At 39.7% G+C, this 20947-nt stretch overlaps 1 protein-coding gene across 7 annotated transcripts in view; it reads left to right on the top strand.

Moving 5' to 3' along the window:
• Tcf12 (transcription factor 12) overlaps positions 1–15678 on the top strand; it is a 238031-nt gene extending 222353 nt beyond the window's left edge. For 4 of the 7 annotated variants that reach the window (XM_051197922.1, XM_051197919.1, XM_051197924.1 and 1 more), the window contains 5 exons: positions 4694–4808; positions 5368–5530; positions 7644–7876; positions 11706–11859; positions 13357–15678. In XM_051197922.1, the coding sequence (XP_051053879.1) occupies positions 4694–4808; positions 5368–5530; positions 7644–7876; positions 11706–11848 (654 nt within the window). In that variant the 3' untranslated portion in view covers positions 11849–11859; positions 13357–15678. The remainder of the gene's footprint in view (positions 1–4693; positions 4809–5367; positions 5531–7643; positions 7877–11705; positions 11860–13356) is intronic. The other 3 variants (XM_051197923.1, XM_051197920.1, XM_051197921.1) reach the window with 2 other exon arrangements.
• Positions 15679–20947: the final 5269 nt, after the last annotated feature.

Genomic DNA, 20947 nt, shown 5'->3' with positions numbered 1-20947 from the left:
ATGGTATGCAGTAATAATAACATTTTTTTTTTTTTAACCAGTCAGTCAGTCGCCTTTTATTAGACACTAGTTCCTAGTCAGGATTTGAAGATTCAGCCACAGTTGAGTTCTTCATGGATGGGAGTGGGACAGGCGGTTATGCTCAAGTGTGCAGTGCCACTCATGTTTGAGCTCCTTGTAAGAAATGCAATAGCTGAAAACCACATAGGCTGCCAGCACCATGTTAACTCCCGAGATGCTACCTTTCCGCACGTTGATGTATTTGTTGTAATACCGATCGTAACCTCTCTGGAAGGCTCCCACAATGCCACTGGGGGTGAAATTCCACATCAAGATCCAGCTTGGCAACTCTCCAAGTTTAACCTCCATGAGCTGCTTTTTCAGTGGCACGATTGACGCCTCTTGCAGTCCCGCTGTCCACAAAACCCAGCCAATAACATTTTTAAAAATTCTTAAAAGGTCTTGATTGATAGTATGTAATGAATTCTCTACATGGATCTCTTACTCTTATTGTTACAAGATTATAGAAATTTAATACAGACATTTTTTAAATTTATTTTTTGGTATTGCTTGAGGGTTTTGGTCTTGAAGAAAGAATAATATTTTATTCAGAGATTTCTTAGCCTTTTGTCACTTGACTGAAGTAAATTTGAAGTCTTTGTATGAGGCAAATTGGCTGCACATTCATGTATATAAAGGTCAGAAGACATCCTTGGGTGTCATTTCTTTAGTTAGTAAGTTTTGAGTTTCTCTGTGTAGCCCTGGCTATCCTGGAACTCACTGAATAGGCTGGCCAGGGTGGATTCACCTGCCTCTGCCTTCCAGGTGTTGGGAGTAAAGGTATATGCCACAATGCCTGGCTTTCTTAATCACCAACTACTTTCGTTTGAGACAGGGTCTCTCATGGGTATGAAACTTCACCATATAAACCAGGCTAGCTGGCCAGCAAGCTCCAAGGATCCTCCAGTTCCTGCCTCTTATAAGAACTGATTGTCCTACTACAACCAGTTTCCTGTGTGGATTCTGGGGATCTAACCTCAGATCCTCAAATTTGCAAACCCAAGTGAGCAATCTTCTCAGCCCTCCTAACTTTAAATATTCTTATTTTTCCTATTCAGCAGGAGTTAATTCTATAATGGGTTTCCATACTATAGAAAATTATGCATCTAGGTTTCACTTGAATAAAAGAATTATATTTATAACCACTCCTACTGTTTTAGTCCATTTTTCCCATATATGGAAACTTCTAAGGTCTTTGTTTTCATTCACATTTAAATGTTCACATTCAAATTATTTTAGAATAGTTTAGTGGTTTTAAATTTTAATGTATTTAAATTTTTTTGAAAATAATAGGGGTTATTTATATACTTAAGGAAATATAAAGATTAAGGAAACAACAAATGGATTCAAATGAGTTAAGCCAACAGAATATTTTAGACAGTGTTTAAAAAGCATTTAATTAGTCTATATGTTAATAACAGTCAGAGTAAAGACAATACTCAGCAAATAGTACAAATGAACAATAGCACAAATGAATAGAATCAGAGGACTTCATACTACAAACTTAAAGTCTGTTCTTTAATTTGTCAACTAATTTGATTTAACTTTTTTTTCTGTTATAAGTACTAAAGTCACTGACCAGATTAAATGAAAAGAAGTTCCTTATAGAAGTTCCACAAAAGTCAAGCTGTACACATATTGTGAAGGTTCAGTGTGCAAGACTAAGTCATTGAGTGGGTTGGACCTTTTATTCTGAAGTGAGGTTCTTACAAGAATTTGAAACTTAGAGCATAGCAGACCTAGGGTTTGCCATCCCTGCTACTCCCCCAATTGTAGCAGCCTGTCAGCTGTATGCTAACGAGATGAACAATTAAAATGGTCCTATCTGGCTGGCCCACAGGCTCTGGCACAGACAAAGAACTGTTTATACACCTGTTGTTCATGTAGACAGCCATGTCAATGTGGAGCCACAGATTAAAGGAAGGATATGGGAGCCAGGGTTGGCAAGGGTTAAGGAGAACTATTAAACTGTGGAAGTCAGATTCTTCAGAAAATATATGAGGGCCATTTGCAAGGGGAATCAAGTTACAAAGAAAAAGTTTCTGCTGACTGCATTAACATGTGAAACTCCAGACTTCAAGCTTTCTGCTAGTCTGAGACCATAATTTACATTTTTACTACATATGCCAACAGAAAAATTTTTGGAGGCCAGTTTTGTGAGTTCTGTAAGAAAAATAACCTCGGACTGTTCCATTGAGTCAAAAATACTTGCTAGCATTTGTATCTCCAAGTAAGACAGTCTACTTTATTTCCTCTGCTGCAGAGCCTTTTGTCAGGAAGAGGGCAGGCATAGTACTTTTTTTATTAGTTAAAATGCAGAAAGTTTTTTGTTTTCTTTTAATAGTGCTATTGAAGTAAAGGAAGTGGGAATTCTGCAGATGCTTTGTCTCTGAAAAACTCAGCTGTTACAGCTCAGGCTGGGTTTCTCTTGTGTAATGCAGATTGAGTATTTGTGTATTTTGAAGTTTATAAGGCCATTTCCTTTGGTGTTTCCATGTTTTTGTTTTTAGATAATTTAGAATATGAAAAAAACAGAATTAGCATCTCTTAACTTGTAGAGTTTTAAGTGTACAAACTTAAAGAAAGTTCAGCTTCTGCTTTATCTCAGAGATTTCCTGAGCCAAAATTCCTCTGTGGTATTTCTCCTTTAAAATAGGTTCACACTTTGAATTAGCAGCTGTATGTTGTGTTTATCCTGTGTCTTTTCATAAAATAGGATTTATTTTGTTTGTATTCATAGGGGTGGGAGAGAGAGAGAGAGGCAGAGAGAAAGAAAGAGATTAAAACTAGAAAGTTTTTCCCTGGCTGGGGTGGTTGGGTGTGTGTGTGTGTGTGTGTGTGTGTGTGTGTGTGTGTGTGTGTGTGTGTGTGTGTGTGTGTAACATCTGGTGTCTTTCTCAAGGGAGGGAGGGAAGGAGGGTTGTTTGTGTCAGAGAGAGAGGGGGAGAGGGAGAGATTAGCATTCCGTGTCCTTCTCTCTGGTTCCCCACCTTATATATTAAGTCAGTGTCTCTCACTTGAACCCAGAGCTTGCCAGTTAGGCTCCTCTGGCTAACTAGCTTGCCCTTGGGACTCCTCTGCCTCAGTCTTCCTTGCACTGAGATTACAAGCTGTTATCACTCCCACCCAGCCTTTATGTGGGTGCTAGGACCTGAAACCGGTCCTTGGGTTTGTGTGGCTTTAGCCCCTAAAATAGCATTTCCAAGTGGCCTTCCTTTCCTCTTAGTAGGAAGAAGGCAAGCATTAAGGACAGACAGACTTGATCCAAATGTCTTAGGTCAGAGTCCCCCTGACACTGCTGCAAGTTTCTCCTTCAGTCTTTTCTTCATTGTCTTTAATAAGGACAGGGAACCTAAAGCCCAAGATTTTCAAAGGTGGAAAGCCATTGGAAGTCTTTGTCTTTCTTATGATCTCTCTCTCTCTCTCTCTCTCTCTGCTTTAAGGTATGGTTCTAGTGCATGATGAAATTTACATGGCTTAGGGGAGAAGAATAGACGAGAACATCCAAAAGGAACAGTGACAGTAATTCTCAGTGGCGGCTAATCCTCAAGATAATTTTGAAAGCTATAGAATACATTAAAGATGAGAATAAGGATAAAAGAAATACTTTCTTAAAAAGTGTGATGAACACCTGAGGTGTTCTAATCAGACCCACTGCCAGATGCCCCAATGGCCTGAAACTCTGCTTTGGGGCCTTTTATTTCGCTCACAGGAAATCAAAAGATAAACCCACATGAGGATATTTATACATCTTAGGATAAAATCCACAGTCATAAAAGATTAAAAGGTCCACTAATCACTTGAGGTAGTCAATGCTTGATAACTTGTTAAGGCTGAGGACCTGTTGAAAACAGTCCTTCTGAATAATCCAGGCAGTAAACTATTTAATTAAAGGCTTAATATTCTAGTTGACAAGTCTGCTACTATTCTAATAAAAAGCTTTATTTGTAACATGTTTCTCTTAAAATAGTGCAGTATCTGATGCTTGGTGTTAGTATGCTTTTCCTTCTCATTTGGGTCACCTATAGCTTGGGTTAAGTTTGTTTAAAGCTTAAGAATAAATATGGAGATTTCATTACTTTAGGTTTGCATTAGGGGTGAGAGGGTGGAAAAACAAGCTATTGTATATATGAAAAGATGCCAGTTAGATGAATACCATCAGTACCTTCAGTATGGGGCTATTTTACTCAACACAGGAGCAGGTATGTAGAGGGTTTATGGAGATCTCTGGTGCTGTCCCTTTTAGAGTGCCTTATCTAGCTTGACAGCACTTTTGGCTTTTACAAACAATTTTAAAATTTAAAACTTATTTTTTTAAGTAACATTTGGATTCAAATACTTTACTATTGTCATGTATGTTTAAATGTTCACTGGGACTCAGAAAAAGTAACACCCAAAAAGAGTTGTTAAATTCAGATGAATCATACTGTATTCTCTATAAAATCCTATATATGACCTTATACAAAGGCAAGTGAAGTGGGGTGTGCCTAAAATTCTGACTGTTTAGAAGACTAAGGCAGGAGAGTCATGAGAATTAAGGAGCTTGGGATCAGGCTGCCAGCTGACCTATCACAAAAAATAAAAATAAAATTTGGCCATTTTGTGACTTTTTGTTTTTTGTTTTTCACTTTAGGTTGGAACTCATCGGGAAGATTCAGTCAATCTCAATGGCAATCATTCAGTCCTATCTAGTACTGTTGCTGCCTCAAACACAGACCTGAACCATAAAACACCAGAAAATTACAGAGGTAACTTTTGGCCTTTTTTTAGCAGTACTGTTGAAAGCAGTGTCCTTTGGAATACTGGCCATTTGAACTGCCGTCTATGGATGCAGAGGGTCACTGTCTAGTGTTTCTTATTCAGCCATCTTGCTACTACTGCTCCATTCCCTGTCCGGTCTCTTGAGTACTTCCTCTCTCATGAGTTAGCCTGCACAGTCCCTACTGTCAGTAAGAAATAGATTTCTTAGTCTGTTGAGAACTTTGAATTACAATAACTGTTGCTTTAGAGATTCTCATAGAACTAGAGAGACATAAAATTTTCAAAGGAAAAAAACTGATCCTTGGCACAATATAGATTTGTGAATAAATACAAATGTCTAAGTAAAATTAGGACTACTACTGCCTTATTGACTACTGGTTTCTGACAAGTTCTTCCTGGCTCTAAATAATGTACTTTCCTTTACCTCCAGAATGTTTGATACAACCTAAACCCTAAGTATATTCACCTCTAGGATGCTCTGAACCATCTTGATTAGAACTTGTGCATCTAAACTTACATTTAATGTTTTATTTCCCTCTTTGTTAGGTGGCTTGCAAAATCAGTCTGGAAATGTTGTTCCAACAGAAATCAAGACTGAAAACAAAGAAAAAGATGAGAACCTGCATGAGCCTCCTTCATCAGATGACATGAAATCAGACGATGAATCCTCCCAAAAAGACATCAAGGTCTCGTCTAGAGGCAGAACAAGGTATGTGTTAGTGTCCGGCCCTTAAACCTCACATGTTTGTCCTAGAGAAAAAATGTTTTGAGACATTGAAGGGTGCCATACATTAGTAACAGCCAACCATATCCTAGGTGATATTTTTTTTAAATATTAATTTACCCATTTCATCCTCACATCTGTAAAGAGAAGGTATGTGAATATTTGACTAATGTTATGATTTCACACCCCTTTGTGTCTTCATATAAAAAAGGAACTGCCTACCTTGTCTCAGTTGCTCATAGCATAAAATGACAGTGAGAGGATAGGTTAAACTGTTGTATGTCAGCCAATAAATATTTGATCTATCAAAGAACTATGTATATGGCAGAATCTAATGGGGTTCATGCAAGCACTAGCTTGTTGCTTATTGTGTGGTATCACTGGAAACCACCATATGCTTTGGTTTCATGTCATCTGTGGCTAGGTTTGCTTTACATTGGCAGATTTGAGTTAGTTGCCACAGACACCGTTTGGCTAACAAAACAGGAAATATTTACCATTTGACCCTTTATAGAGAAGGTTTGCTATTCCTGGTTTCAGCAGTAATTTGAGAAAAATGTGAAAAGGAAAGTTCCAGATAGAGTGATACTCTCAGGAAGCGTTTTCCAGAAATTGAAATTAACTTGCTTTCAAACATGAATTTAGACCATTAGTATGTTCATTTCAAATTATTTGTGTGTCTTCCTTAAGTTTTTGTTTTTTGCTTTTTAGTTTTACATTAAAATTAAATGATTTGAGGGTTGGAGAGATGGCTCAGTGGGTAAGAGCACTGACTACTCTTCCAGAGGACCTGGGTTCAATTCCCAGCACCCACATGGCAGCTCACAACTGTCTGTAACTCTAGCTCCAGGGGATTCAACACCCTCCCAGAGACATACATGCAGGCAAAACACCAATGCACATAAAAAATAAAACTTAAAAAAGAAAATAATGCAAAAAAAAAATTAGATGATTTTTGCATGTGCGCTCATGTATGTTGTGTTTTTCAAACATTGTAGCCTAGCCTGGTCTTGAACTCATGATCCTTCTGCTTCAACCTTCCAAGTTGCTAGAATTACAGACATGATCAGCCAAATCCAGCATGACTTAATGTATTTCAATGCATCATATTTTATGATATATGAATCATTTGTCAGCAATATATATATCACATACAGGTATTGATATTTAATATTTTTCATGTATTATAATACAGAAGAGACCGCAATGATGGAACTAAAAGAAGCCATGACCCTTTTTTCCATTTACACCTAACATAGAGCTCCTTTGCCTTTGACATTGTCACAGCTTTCAAAGCCTAAATGTTTCACTTTTTTAAAAAATGAGTTTTTGCAATGCTGTGGTTTTAATACATGACTTCCTCATGTGAAGAATATAAATGAGAAAGTAAATTCATTTGGAGAATTCTGAGACCACATCTAGTCATATTAACTCATAGTTTTGTTATTCTGAACAAATTTTTAGAGATAATTTGCATCCTTTCTTCTCTCCATGTCCATTAGGAATCAGTAGACTTTCCACTGTAAAGGGCCAGAGCATCAATACTTACAGTTTATGGGCCATGTTGTTCCTGTCACAGTTCCTCAGTTCTACTGCTGCAGCACCAAATAGCTGTGGGGACGTGTTCGCGCGCATGCGTGCGTGTGTACATGCATTTATATACATATGGCAAAAACTGGGAGATTTGGAAATCTTTTTGAAAAGATAAACTGGCATATATATATTGGACTGTAGATTGGGTGTAGTCTTAAGTGTGTTGAACTGGTCCTGGTAACACTGAGGCTGTTGCTGTGTGGATCTGGTCTGTTTAACAAGGTGGTAGAATTATGTTTCTTGTTTATGAATAATTTGCTTTCATGGAAAGGCTTTTGTACTAAAATGTGTGATGATAAATGTTTTACAATCATGGTACAACTTAACTAAATGACTGTTCAGATGCAGTGAAGAAAGGAAAGAAATGGAATATCCAGTCACAGCTACAAGTACAGCAGTTGGTCTTGTCTAGTAGGGGTTGCAACTTTCATTTTCTACGTTATACTTTGGCACAGTCCGCCTATCTGTGGGGAAGCTCATGGACACTGTTTCTGCTGTTTTCCAGCAGTACCAATGAAGATGAGGATCTGAATCCAGAACAGAAAATTGAAAGAGAGAAGGAAAGGCGGATGGCTAACAATGCCAGAGAGCGCCTGCGCGTGCGGGATATTAATGAGGCATTCAAGGAGCTTGGCCGAATGTGTCAGCTTCATTTGAAGAGTGAAAAACCTCAGACAAAACTCCTCATTCTTCATCAGGCCGTGGCAGTCATCCTTAGTCTAGAACAGCAAGTCAGAGGTAAGTCAGTCCAGCAGAGACAGACAGGCAAACATTTGTTAACTGTGCTTTGCTTAGGCAAGTCTGAATACTGCTGTCTGTGCCATCAGAATCCTGCTCTCCCTGTACTTCTGAGACTCAGTGTGTACAGACTGAGAGCCTCCCACAAACTTATAGAGACTAATCCTATGAAATGAGGCAGAGAACAAACAGTGTTAGCCTGCTGTTCAGCTTGGAGTCCATTTGCTCCTGTGGACTCAGCATCTGTCTCTGTCTGTCTAATTTATTTGTCTAGATCTGCCCTCCTCTCTGTACTGTGTTGTATTCCTTTCTCAGCACAAGGTTTCCTCCCATGCTTTACTCTGGATTTTCTGCAAATGCTACTGGTTAGTAGGATGACTAGGCATGGCTCCTCCCTGTCTTTACCACACTGGTGTCCTTTACACCCATGTCAGATCTCAGGACTTTTTTGGTGCTGCTTTATTGATCTTTTAGAAATGCCATAAACTTCTAAGACAGACCCATGTCACATATGTGTGGTTTGAAAGGGTTCACACTGTTGACTGAGGCAATTATCCTGTTTCCTTTTTTCATGAAGTCTGATGAGATCCCCAGAAAGCTTTAAAACTTCATTTGTTTAGGTATATTTGTCACAATACCTCTTCTGTGCTGGGCAGTTAAATAGTGAACATTTCTGCCCTTGGAGTTCTACCACCTAGCTTGTGTTTCAGCAGTCACCTGTATAGCTTGTCAGTTGCTAATGTTTTATCTGTAAACTGTTTGCAAGGAATTAATAAATGTAGCTCTGGACCCCAAGCCTTATACTAGTCTCTTTGCTTGTGAACAACTTCTTCTCCTACTGTGTTGGATTATCTAAATGTTTATGTTGGGTTTTAAGTAGAGCAGCGTAGGCAAGTGCTTGAAAACTACAACCATGATCCCTCAGCATTACTAAAGATGATGACTCAGGGAATCATGAACAAACCTTCATGAAAACTGTTAGCTGGAAATTCATCTCTTTGTCCCTCCAGTATGTTTGATGTGTAGGAATGGGTACATAGTCACTCTGTTGCTAAAATCAGCTATGTGTTCATCTTGTTCAAAACCCTAGAAGTGTATGTAGAGGATAAATATTCATGAACAAAACCAGATCTTGAAGAATTACAGCCTCAATGAAACACAGAAAAGTTGGTGTTGCTGACATGACGGTAACAGGAACATTGTTCCTTCCTTAGCAGCCATTCTCATATTCATCAATACAATACCACCCCCTTATTGCTTGAACTGTATCTAAATGAACACTTGGCCCCACCCTAAAGGCAACAGGGCAACAGTGTGAGCAAGTCCCATATGCACTCTCCCTTCGCTTTTCAGCCCATGATACTCTAACTGTAGTTTCACCAACAGTTTCCTGTTAAAGCTGCCATTTCTCTCCCATGGAAGTCTGAGTGCTCAGCAAAGCTGCCAGAATTTATTCCTGTTTAGCACCTTTTCATTTCCACCATGCATTAGAGCTAAAAGATAGAGTTGTTTGTTTGTTTGTTTGTTTTTATTTTTGTTTAAACCTTTGGGAGTAGAAATTCCTAGTCTCAAATCCAAGCCATTAAAATAAAAGCTGCTTCATTATTTGAAAAAAAGTGAGAAACCCTGCCTTTCACAGGTGGACCTTGTTCATTTGTAACATGACTCTGCAGTAGTTCTCTGCAGGCACTTAGAACAGAAAAGCCAAGTCTGAGAGAACATCCAGGCTTGTCCAGCTACCTCGTAGCTGTACTGTTGTGAGTATAGTTCTGACATTTTCGCATTGTACTTGAGCTGTCTGTGGACTTCTTTATTGAGCAGACATCTAACTTCAGCTACACTGAATTGCAGCTGTGCTAGGGATTGCTTTACTCTCAGCTAGGCTTTTTCTTCCATTTTCAGACTATAGGCCTCAAGTCCACGGCCTTTATCTTACAGCCCATTTTCAAGACTCCCTGAAAAGCAATCAGATGCCCTCTGCCCAGTGTCTCTCCCAGTGCCTGTGCCTGGTCCTTGGCAGTGTCTTCTAAGCTTGTGTAGTTGTCATTGCCTGGACTATGGCTCCAGCATTTGAGACATTTGATAATGTGTTCATTTGGAAGGCTTGCTATACTTGCAGTCCTGACAAGCCATTTCTGTAAAGACGTATTTGTTTATTCTGACTCCTTTTGGTTTACAGTGGTGCTTCAGACTGAATCTGACCAACCCCAACCTGGAGTCTCCCAAGGCAGACAGAACTAGGGCTAGCAGTCACCCTTCATCTTCCTTTCTCCCTTGCCCTATGTGGTGCACACCTTTTTATTACAGAAAAATAAGGATGGGGAAAACAGGCTGACTAGATGTTTATTCAGGGAGAAATAACTTACAACAGAGACTGATGAATGTCAGCATGTTCCAGATGCTCTCTGTTTCCATCCAGGAAGCAAGAGAAAGCTCCAGGGTTCCAGACCCCAGACCTAATTCCTCCAGGTCACATCCGCCCCTGTCCCCATCCCCAATGGGCATGGTTATGCAACAGGTGCAGGCAGGGTGGATATCTCACTACACCTTTTATCCCCGCACTTGTGAGGAGGTAGAGGCAGGTGGATCTCTGAGTTTGAGGCCAGCCTGGTCTACAGAGTGAGTTCCATAATAGTTAGGGCTACATAGTGAGACCCTGTCTCAAAAAAAATTTGCAGTTTCTATGAATATTATGCTCATTACAGTTTAGTTTTAAATGATCCCTTTGTGTCCACTAAGACACTAAACTGATGTGTATGTTACTTGATGTGTATGATGTGTATGTTATAAGCATATAGCACATGCTTATAACAGATACAAAAATTAGGTAAGAAATTTATAAGCAAGATACCTATGCTTACCTTTCCAATTTTTAAAATATATATTTATGCAGTGTGTGTGTATCTGTGTGTGTGTCTGTTTGTCTGTATGTCTGTGTATGTGTGCATACATTAACATCTGCATACTAGAAGAGGGCATCAGATCACATGAGTCTATAGTTATAGACAGTTTTGTGCCACCATATGGATCCTGAGGTTTGAGCTCAGGGTCTCTAGAAGACCAACCAGTGCTTTTTATTGCTGAGCTATCTCTGTAGACCCACCTTTACATTTCTTATGGTAGCCCCTATTTTCACTAGTTACAACCTGCATCACACATCATATATTGTCATCTTGGCTGTCTTCTAAAAAAAAGTTTTAGCACCTTCCTTACTATACCAACGCCACAGAAAGAACTCTGTCATCTTATTCTTTGTGTACATCTGAGTAGGAAAGGAAAGAATGCCATGGTCATCTGTCTCCCTTGCATTCATTTGTTCCCTACAAAGGAATAATTTTCTGAACTGGTAAATGTGAGATGCAGCACAGATGTCTTTCTGGGTATAAAGAGGGTATCAAGCTTCATACCAATTAATGTACACTATCATAGCAGGGCTCTAAGGAAAACTTGATTGACAAATAATGAATGGAACTTGCCAAGATTTGTTTAAAAATTAACATGTTGATTTCAAACAAAATAACCCCCTAGAAGACTAATAATCAAAAAATAAAGAAAATACAAAGTTATCACTAAGAATTCTGGCATCTCATTTAATACTGAAGGTTCAGTTCGAGCCTATCTTGGCTGCCTCTGTAAATTAGGAGATTTAGTATAAAAATCATTCTCATTCAGCTTAAGATCCAACAAGCTCTACCCTTGGCAGGAAGAGAGCCACAAGTTTAAGGCTAACCTGGGTAATAGAGACCATTCAGGCTTGGAGATCCAGTCACTGTCCCCAGCCCCTCATTTTGCCTTCTCACATACTGATAACAGTTCTCTCCTGCTGTAGAGAGGAACCTCAACCCCAAAGCAGCCTGCCTTAAGAGAAGAGAAGAAGAAAAGGTCTCTGCTGTGTCAGCAGAGCCACCGACCACATTGCCAGGAACCCATCCTGGGCTTAGTGAAACTACCAACCCTATGGGTCATCTGTAAACATCAGCCAGGTACGTATGGGTCTGGGAAGGAAGTGCAAGGAGACATGGTTAGAGCTGTGGAGAGGATCTCCTTCAGGCACTGGTGATTGTAAAGGTCACATGTAATTTGGAATACAGTGAACTGTGTGTCATCCTGTTGTCTCATCAAAACCAGTGTCATTTTAGACCAAATTACTGTTCAGATCATTTGAATAGCTTCTGGCTCATAAGGAAATGTCAGATCTGGTGTAAGCCAGCACGTGTGCTCATTCTCCAAGAAAACAATATCACAGTGACACTTTTCTCAGACTGTCTGTTCCCACCCTTGCTCCATGTTCTTTTTTTGATAAGTTCTAAGCCAAACCATGGAGCAGTCTTCTGCTAACCATTTGAGTCAGGCTCCTCTCTACAGGACAGTTGCTGTGCTTCTAGTCATGAATTTAATATCCTCTATAACCCAATGGTAGATGAATATAAAGATGTTAGGTTGAGTTTTAACAGTAGCATTTTAGCTAGCAGCATTGGTTAAGAGTAGAACTGATAATTTCACTTTGGGGATTTTTGGTTTTTAGCTTTTCTTTTTCTTGAGCCAGGGCCTTACTATGTAACCCTCAATGCCCTAGAACCAAGCTGCCCTTGAACTCACGGAGATCTGCCTGCCTCTGCCTCCTAAATTCTGAAGTTGAGGGCATTACTTCATTACTTCCCAGCCATTACTTCATTTTTATAACCTGCCTTCAGTATCGTATAGTTAGTTCTTAAGTTAGTTTGGTTGTGGGATTCTTTTTGATTTTTTACAGATCTAAAATATTATAGACAAATGGAAATGGGTGGAAGCAAAAACAATACCTACCAATTGTAGTTTCCTTTTGTTAGCTACCAGTAGTCTATAAACAATTTATAACAAAGTCTGGATGTGCTGCCACATCCCTTTAATTCCAGCATTCTGAAATCTCTATAAGTTCTAAGCTCACCTAATATTCATAGCAAATTCCAAGCCAGCCCAGGATACATAGTAAGACCTAAGACACATATATAATGAAATTATATTCCACCCTGCCTAGGATGTGAATTCCTGCTATCTAGTATGCATACACCATATACACTGCTCACCAGCTACTAAGTAGCCATTTTTATTATCCTGTCCAGTCATAAGTACTTGTTGAAGCAGTTACTATCATGCTTAATAACGGCCCCAAAGCATAAACTTACATTATAATATATTGTTAGAAGAAGTTTATTGTTTACTATTATATTTTACTTTGCCTAACTTGTAAACATTATCCTAAGCATTTGTGTATAGTTTTAAAAAAAAATCTTAGTGCAAGTCTCGGTTTCAGACATCCAGTGAGGATACTGGGCCGTAGCCCCCTCAGATAAGGAGGAACCTCTGATATCTTAGAAGAGGCTCTAGTGTAAGTCACTTGAACTAACTTAGTGCAAACCTAGGTGTAATGAACAACTGGGATTTGGGGGAGTTGTGTTGTTTTTAATAATTGTATACTAATTGTCCTCTCCCTGCTACAGTTCCAGAGTCATCAGTAGGCTAGTTAGAAGGTGACCTCTCCTCATAAAGACTTGACAACTCAGATTATCTGAAGACACAAACCTGACAGGAAGGAGAAGAAAAAACAAAACACTTGAAGCAAGAAACTCAAATGTAATCCTATGATCAAAGCAACTGGTCAACACTTCCATCAGAAGTGAGGATAGGAAGCTCATAAGAGAACGCCGGCCCACGAGGTGTTTGCAGCATATCATTCTGCTGTAAGCATTGTGTCGCTTCTGCACAATCAGAGACTGTCTCATCTCTCCACTCAATGTGGAAGTTGCCTTGTGCCTAAACTGAATTGACAAATGCATTGTAACTACAAATTTTATTTATTGTTATGGAACTGTGAGGTCTACATATAAAGGGAAGAGTTCATGTGGGAAGCTGATCTACACTCAGCTGATGCCAGCATTGTTAAAGCTGTTCACAAAGCAGTGGCAACCATTGGCCCTTAGCATTCCCGGCATACCTGTTAGTGTCTTAAAAAGGAAGGGAGTCCTTTGTTGCCCTCTCCGACCTTCGCCATATGAATAGTGTTTTCCATGAAATAGGAAAATATTACTTGGTATAGCATTTCTCTCTTGTTTTTTCACTCATTTTTATTTTCTCTTTGTGGCTGTTATATTTGATCTGAGTCTGCATAGGTTATGGTCACAGTCCAGAACCCTCCTTGCAGCCCTGTGTGCTTTGTTCATGTCCTTGCAGTGGTAAGCAGACACCATCTGTGATCATAGCCTAGCTAAGATTTTGAAAGGGGAAGTTTTGTCCCCTGGATTTGCCCCCAAATAAACATTGCTTTATTTCTAATAATCACTAAGACTTTTCAGGCTTCTAGGTTTCATAGTAAAGCTATAATAGCAAGAAGTGTCACTTACCAGGGAGAGTCTACTTTTTAGAAATTGCTTTGTTTTCCAAGCAGTAAGTACTACATAATATAGTACTTGTAAAGTGTTAGCTGTAAGTAAGCACAAAATGCATTCAATACAATACAAAGATGACTTTTCAGGCCATGATCATGGTGAGTGTAACAAAACCTGGTAATCACCGGGACAGGCAGTGTGATGAATGCACACAATCACTCTGAGGCTAATTACCTATGGAATCCAAGAGCAATGGTCACATATCCTTATCTTAGCCTTTACATCTCTGTCCTTTGGGTGGCTGGTCAGTGGGGGTGTGGGGCAGAAGGGTGATTTAATCACCTGCAAACCACCTGCCCCCATCCCAAGAAGAGCCAGATTAGCGCTAAGCTGTCCTTGTCAGTCCGTTTTAGCATTATGCATTAAAGCCCTCTGTCTCTAACCCCTCATAGTTGTATTGAAGACACAGTAATCACTTTGAACTTCCATGAAATCTGTCTTCCACCACAGCAGCCCTGCCCTGAGAGAGAAAAACATGCTGAACACAATGGTCTTGGCTAAGTAACTCCTTAGAGCCAGTATCAGTCACAGTCTGCATACGGAAGAAAAATCCCAAGTCGTTCTGTAACTTACAGACTCCGGAGAATTGAAAGAACAAACTATTAAGACAGCACTTCAGATCCTCCATCAGGACTATTTCTAACAAGTCAGACTTAGTGGACTTGATTTGCATACCTTAATTCGCATATGTTCTCCAGTTACATCAGACTCTTATCTGTGGCCTTGTTCTTCATTTCAGTGTTAATCAGCTAAAACAGAAGTTATTGCTTATGATGTGTGAGTGAACATAAGCCACTGCCTGGCCTTTTTTCTTCAGAGCTTGTTGTCTTTTTCGCTATATTAGACTTTGCAGTATGTCCAGAAGCTTTCCTTCATAAAATAGAAAGAAAAAAACATTTGGCTTATTTTTCACTGTAGCTAGTCTTTTATACAATAATCTTGTAAGAAAATTTCTTGAATTCTAAATATTACTCTTTCTAGATTTTTGAAATCAAAAAATTTTCAGTAAAAAGTTTCTTACTTTATTTTATTATATTAGGTAGTTAAAGAAAATGTAGGGTTATTTACCATAACCTGTTCATTAATATCAGAAATTTACAATAGCATTTTAAGAGCATAGTAGGTTCTAGCATACCGTGTAGTTCCTATGGAGTATTGTGAGAGCGAATTGTTGGAGATGAGCTGCTTTTCATCTTGTTCTCCAGTTTCCATTGTTGGTTTATTGCAGATTTGTATCCTGTGTCAAATTCAAGGTATTATTGATAAACCTTTTCAACCAGCAGCAAGAAGTTCAAATTTTTTTTTCTGTCACTGTAACAGAAAACACAGTATGTATATAACATTTATGTAGCAATAAATGTGCCATCCTTTTTTTAACATAGTAAACAGTGAGTTTTTTACACTCCTATTTCCCACAGAATAATGTATTTTGTTTTCTTTTCTCTACCTCCTTCCTCCCAGAAAGGCTGGAACTGCTTTTCCTGTCTGCACTAACTGTGCTTCACGGGTGACCCCACAGGACAGATGGGGCTGGGAGAGCTAAGGTGACACAACCCAACCCGCACAGTCCTCCTCTTGCCCTTTCTGCTGATGCTGGCCTAAGTCTTTTACTGAAGGTGGAACAAACAAGTCCATAGTAAAGAAAATCTCCTGCAGATGTAGACAAGGATGAAGACCATGGGAAAGGACTTCAGATGAGGGTTTTTAAGTTGACAGCTCCTAAGCACCTTCACAATTTTTTCCATCTCTCCTCTCACCTATAACCAATAATAAACAAGCAATCAAACTGGCCATCATTGGGGATGGCGATATCATTAAAAGCTCTTTCATCCATTTTTAACACCACATCCATCTGCATGTATTCATGCATGCACTGAACAGCAAGCCTGAGATACAGGGACTGTCTGGAGGTCCTTTGTTTGATGAAGCCAGGAGTCACTTCTTTGGGTGGGTTTTGAGATTTGATGTTCATGTGAGGCCCAGCGGGTCATTTTACTTCTTATGTGATTTGATAAACTTAATAGTTTGATTTTATTCAAAATGATTAACTAAAAAAATTCCATGTAGGAAGAGAATATCTGATGTTAGAAGTGAAATGAGATCTGGAGAGCTAGACCTTACCTCATTAACAGGTTTGTAAGAACGAGCCCAGAAAACACCTGTGTCCAGGAACACTTAGAGCTGGTCAAGACCTTACCTGCCTTCAACTATTTCCCCTCTATACAATTTCTAAGGGATTCAATTCAGTGGTTTCATTTTTCTCTGTGTATTTCCACTAATTTCTCTCAAGTTAATGATTCTTGTTTTTCTACCTTAGAAACTTGGTTATTTTAAATAGACATCACATAAGGGATGGGTGTGCTTGAGCCGTGTGTGTGTGTGTGTGTGTGTGTGTGTGTGTGTGTGTGTGTGTGTAGCTAAAGAGTGTCAGTTTTGACATCAGTCAGTTGATTCAAGTCCAAGCTCAACATCTAATAACTCCATTTTCTTATATGGAAAATGGATATCTGTATAAGAGTTATGTAAGTATTGAATGAAACAATGTATGCAAAGCTCTACACCATGGTTCCTATCACATAGTAAGTACTCAATAAATTAAGAATATTTTTAAAATAAATAGTATTTTAACCAGTTCATGGGTGATTCCTCTTCAGCCACAATGGAAAGTGACTTGTAACCCAGGAGATAGCTATATCTGTGGGAGCCTACATTTTCTGCAGTCCTCTAGTGCAAGCTAGCACTGCTTTCCAGTTTCCATTGTTGGTGTATTGAAGATTTGTTTGTTTGGAGGTTTTCAAAATATGGTTTCTCTGTGTGGCCCTGGCAGTCCTAGAACTCATTTTGTTAACTAGGCTGACCTCAGACTCAGAGATCTGCTTGCCACTGCCTCTGGAGTGTTGGGATTAAAGATGTGCTCGGCCAGCGCCACTATGTGGGCTGAAGATTTATTTTTTAAATCTTCACAGTGGAGTGAGCCTTTTAGGCTTTGCCCAGTACCATTATGGGTGGGTAGTTATCAGTCTGGGTTCCAGGAAGCAGATGCCAGGGGCATGTTTAGAGTATAAAAGGATTCATTGGAAGGAATGAGTAGGCAAGAATGGCCTTCAGGCCTTGATGAAGACCTGACCTCTAGAAGATTGAGCAGGGAAGAGGGTAAACAGTCACAAATGGTCACTTGGCTCCTGGGAAGGTATGTACAACCCTGCAGGGGTTAACAACAGAGCTGTACCTATTACAAAGCTGGGTGTTCAAGTCTCAGGCCTCTGAACACTGCAGCAAGGTGTTTCAGCAAGTAGCACAGCTAACAACAATTTCTCAAAATAGTAACCTTAAATGGAGACCTTGAAGTTAAACTACCATGGCTTCCAACAGTGCCTATACAATTAGCAGAACAAAAATCAAGGCCTTCTGAAGTCATTGAGAAGGAAGTGGACTTTACCAATTTGGTGCAGTGCTTTTCCTTCTGGCACTCCACAGCCAGGAAATGTGGCACTCTACACAGGGGCTCTCTCTGGTGAGTAAATCTAGGTACAACCCTCTGCCAGGTGGAGGGTGGACAGTGCATGTCTCTGGGGCCACCTGTGCAAAGCCTATTGTTTGCTTGTTTGGTTATCTCACTGTGAGTGCCCTCAGCCCTACAGTTTGCTGGACTTGAACCTAGTGATAGGAAAGTCCACTGGAGAATGTATTCATAAGGGCTCAGTCCCAAGCGGCAGCACCATATGAAATGGGTGTGGTGGTGAGGCATGCCTCAGCAGGTAGAAGCAAAGAGGATCAAAAGACCAAGGTCATCTTCAGCTTACACTGAGTTTGAGGCCAGCCTAGAATGCATGAGACCCTGTTTCAAAGAAGTTGCAGATCACAAATGAACATACAAAAGGCATCCTTGTTTCTATATACTAACAGTTATCCAAGACACAGCCCTCATAGCAGCTACAAAATACTATCTAGGGTACATGCCCCAAAATGGAAAGACATTGAAGAGGCACAAGAAAATACCATGTTTGAAAGAAACTAATATTGTTAACATATTCACACTATTCAAGGCAAGCTATATGATCAATGGAATTCCCATCAAAATTCCAAAACTTTCAGAAATTAAAATCTTAAAAAATTGAATGGAATCATGAAAGACTCAAATAACCAAAGTAGTCATGGGCTGGTGAGATGGCTTATCCTTTAAGGTTCAAGCCTGACAACCTGAGTTCAGGCTGCTGGACCCAAGTGGTAGAAGTAAAACCAGTCCTTCAAGTTGTCTTCTCCCTTGCACATGTAGTACTCACACCCACATATTTCCTGTACTTTGTAATGTAATTTTAAAAGTTTATGGAACCAGAGGGATCTTAAACAGAAAGAACCAGTGTGGAAACGTCACACTCAAAATGTACCACAAAATCATAGTAGTGAAAACAGAATGTGAAGACAAACACACAGGTCCTGTCTCAAAAATAAAAGGTCTGGAGAGATGGCTCAGTGATTAAGCATGACTTCTCTTCTAGAGGCCCCAAGTTTGATTACCAGCAACCACATGGCAGTTTACCACCATCTAACTCCAATTTTAGGGGATCTGATGCCCTCTTCTGACTCTCTTGGGGCACTGAACTTATGGTGCATAGATACACATGAAGTCAAAACACCCATACACACAAAATGAAAACTTAAATAATTAAGAATACCAGCCAGGCATGGTAGCTGTGCCTCTGTTAGTTACACTGCTTGGGAGACAGCAGGATTGGCAATTTTTATTTGAGTGTTTATGTGTATGATGAATATATGTACCTGGGTGCAGGTGTCCTTGTAGAACAGAGGTGATGGATCCATTGGAATTAAGAGTTAGAGGCAGTGGTAAACCCCAACATCTGAGCTGAAACCAACCTGGGTCCTTAGAGAAGTAAGGAAGTGCTCTTAATCACTGAGCCATCTCTAGCTGAGACTATTTGTTTTGTTGTTTTGAGACCCTAAACTACATAGCCTTGGCTAACCTGGAGCTCACTGTGTAGACCAGGCTGACCTCAAACTCATGGAAAGGCTTCTGCTTCTGCCTCCCATGTGCTGGCAGTAAGAGTGTACACCAGCAGGACTAACAGACCCCATTTCTTTCAAAGTAAAAAGCTCAGCAACAGAATGCAAGCTTAATGTGCTCAAGGTTAAGACATGGGGGGAGGTACTACTTTATCATATAATCCCACAATCCCATCCCTGGATATATATCTAAAGAGAATGAAAATAGTGTGTGGAAGAGACATCTGTGTACCCATAGCTGTGTCTACTTCAGCACTGTTCATAATAGCTAAGACATGGAAAACCTAAATGTCCATCAACAGATGAACAAAGGAAATGTGTCACATATACTCAACAGAATGTCACTTACCTTAACAAAGGAGAAAATAATCCAATGTAGTGTACAGTCTAAAAAAAACAAAAACAAAAAAAAAAAAAAAAACTGAAACCAAAAGCAAATATAGAATAGTAAAATAATGATTAGCATGGGCTGGGTGAGAGAACTGTTAGCCAGAGGGCCCAGAACTTCAGGTGAGAGTAATAAGCTCAAGGGGCTTACTAGTATGTCACAGGCTAAATAACTAATAGCAGTGTGCTGTGTTACTAGCTTACAAAGAAATGGATTCCAAGGACTGGGTTCAAATCCTGGAACCCACAGGGTGTTAAGAGAGATCTGACTCCCACACACTGTCCTCTTTCAGTAAGAGTTAGCAGGTGTGCTATGGTGCTTCTCTATATCCCCAAAATTATCATTTTCTAACCTAAAAAGTTTTAAGTCAGGAGGAGGTGGTGCATGCCTTTAATCCCAGTATTCAGGAGGCAGAGGCAGATGGGTATACAGAGTGAGTTCCAAAACAGTCAGGGCTACACAGAGAAACACTATCTCCAAAACCAAAATTTATTCATCTCTTGATGGCCATCTAATCTAGTACTTAGCTACTGTGAATAGTGCAGCAATAAACATAAATATATATCTGTGGTATAGCATATAGATTGTTAGTATTCTCACTATAAAAATTAAACATATGAAAATATGCTATTGAGTCATTCTATAATGTATGAATATTTCAAAGCATTATGTTATATGCAGCAATTATGTACAAATTTAACTTGTCAATTAAAATGTTTAACATTTTTATGCTGATGCTGGATCTAGCTCCTAAAGATCTTAAACCAGCCTGGCTTCCTGCAGCCTGCACCTCTCATTTACCACAGTTCTTAGATTTCAGACACAGATGGTGTTTCTCAGTGGTGCAAGAATCTCTGGAAGTTTTAACCAGACTAGTCTGCTCTCAGGACAGTTTTGTGCGTTCATTTATCCCTGGCCTTCTGCAGCCATGATCCTTGTTGGGCTAAAGCCACAGCCCTGGAAAAAGCCAGTGACAGGGCCTCCTCTTAGCCTACAGGAAGGATCACTTGGTTCTGGCCAACTATCATGTTTTGTCCCTCATCTTACTAGTATTCTTAGCGACCCCCCTCATGGATGATGCCTCTAGCAGCCCAGTAACAAAGCTGCGCCCCATTTCCCCATCCCTCGTCTCCAGGGCTTTGGACATCAGATAGCTCTGCCTGTGGGGTCCACGAAAAGCTGGTCCCCAGAGGCTCATTCCCCACCACCCTGCCCAGTTCTCTCAGCTCCTCTTGT

Source organism: Phodopus roborovskii, unplaced genomic scaffold (assembly GCF_943737965.1).
Source record: "Phodopus roborovskii unplaced genomic scaffold, PHOROB, whole genome shotgun sequence".
In the NCBI taxonomy this organism is placed as follows: domain Eukaryota; kingdom Metazoa; phylum Chordata; class Mammalia; order Rodentia; family Cricetidae; genus Phodopus; species Phodopus roborovskii.
This window is presented reverse-complemented; position numbering and strand designations above follow the sequence as displayed.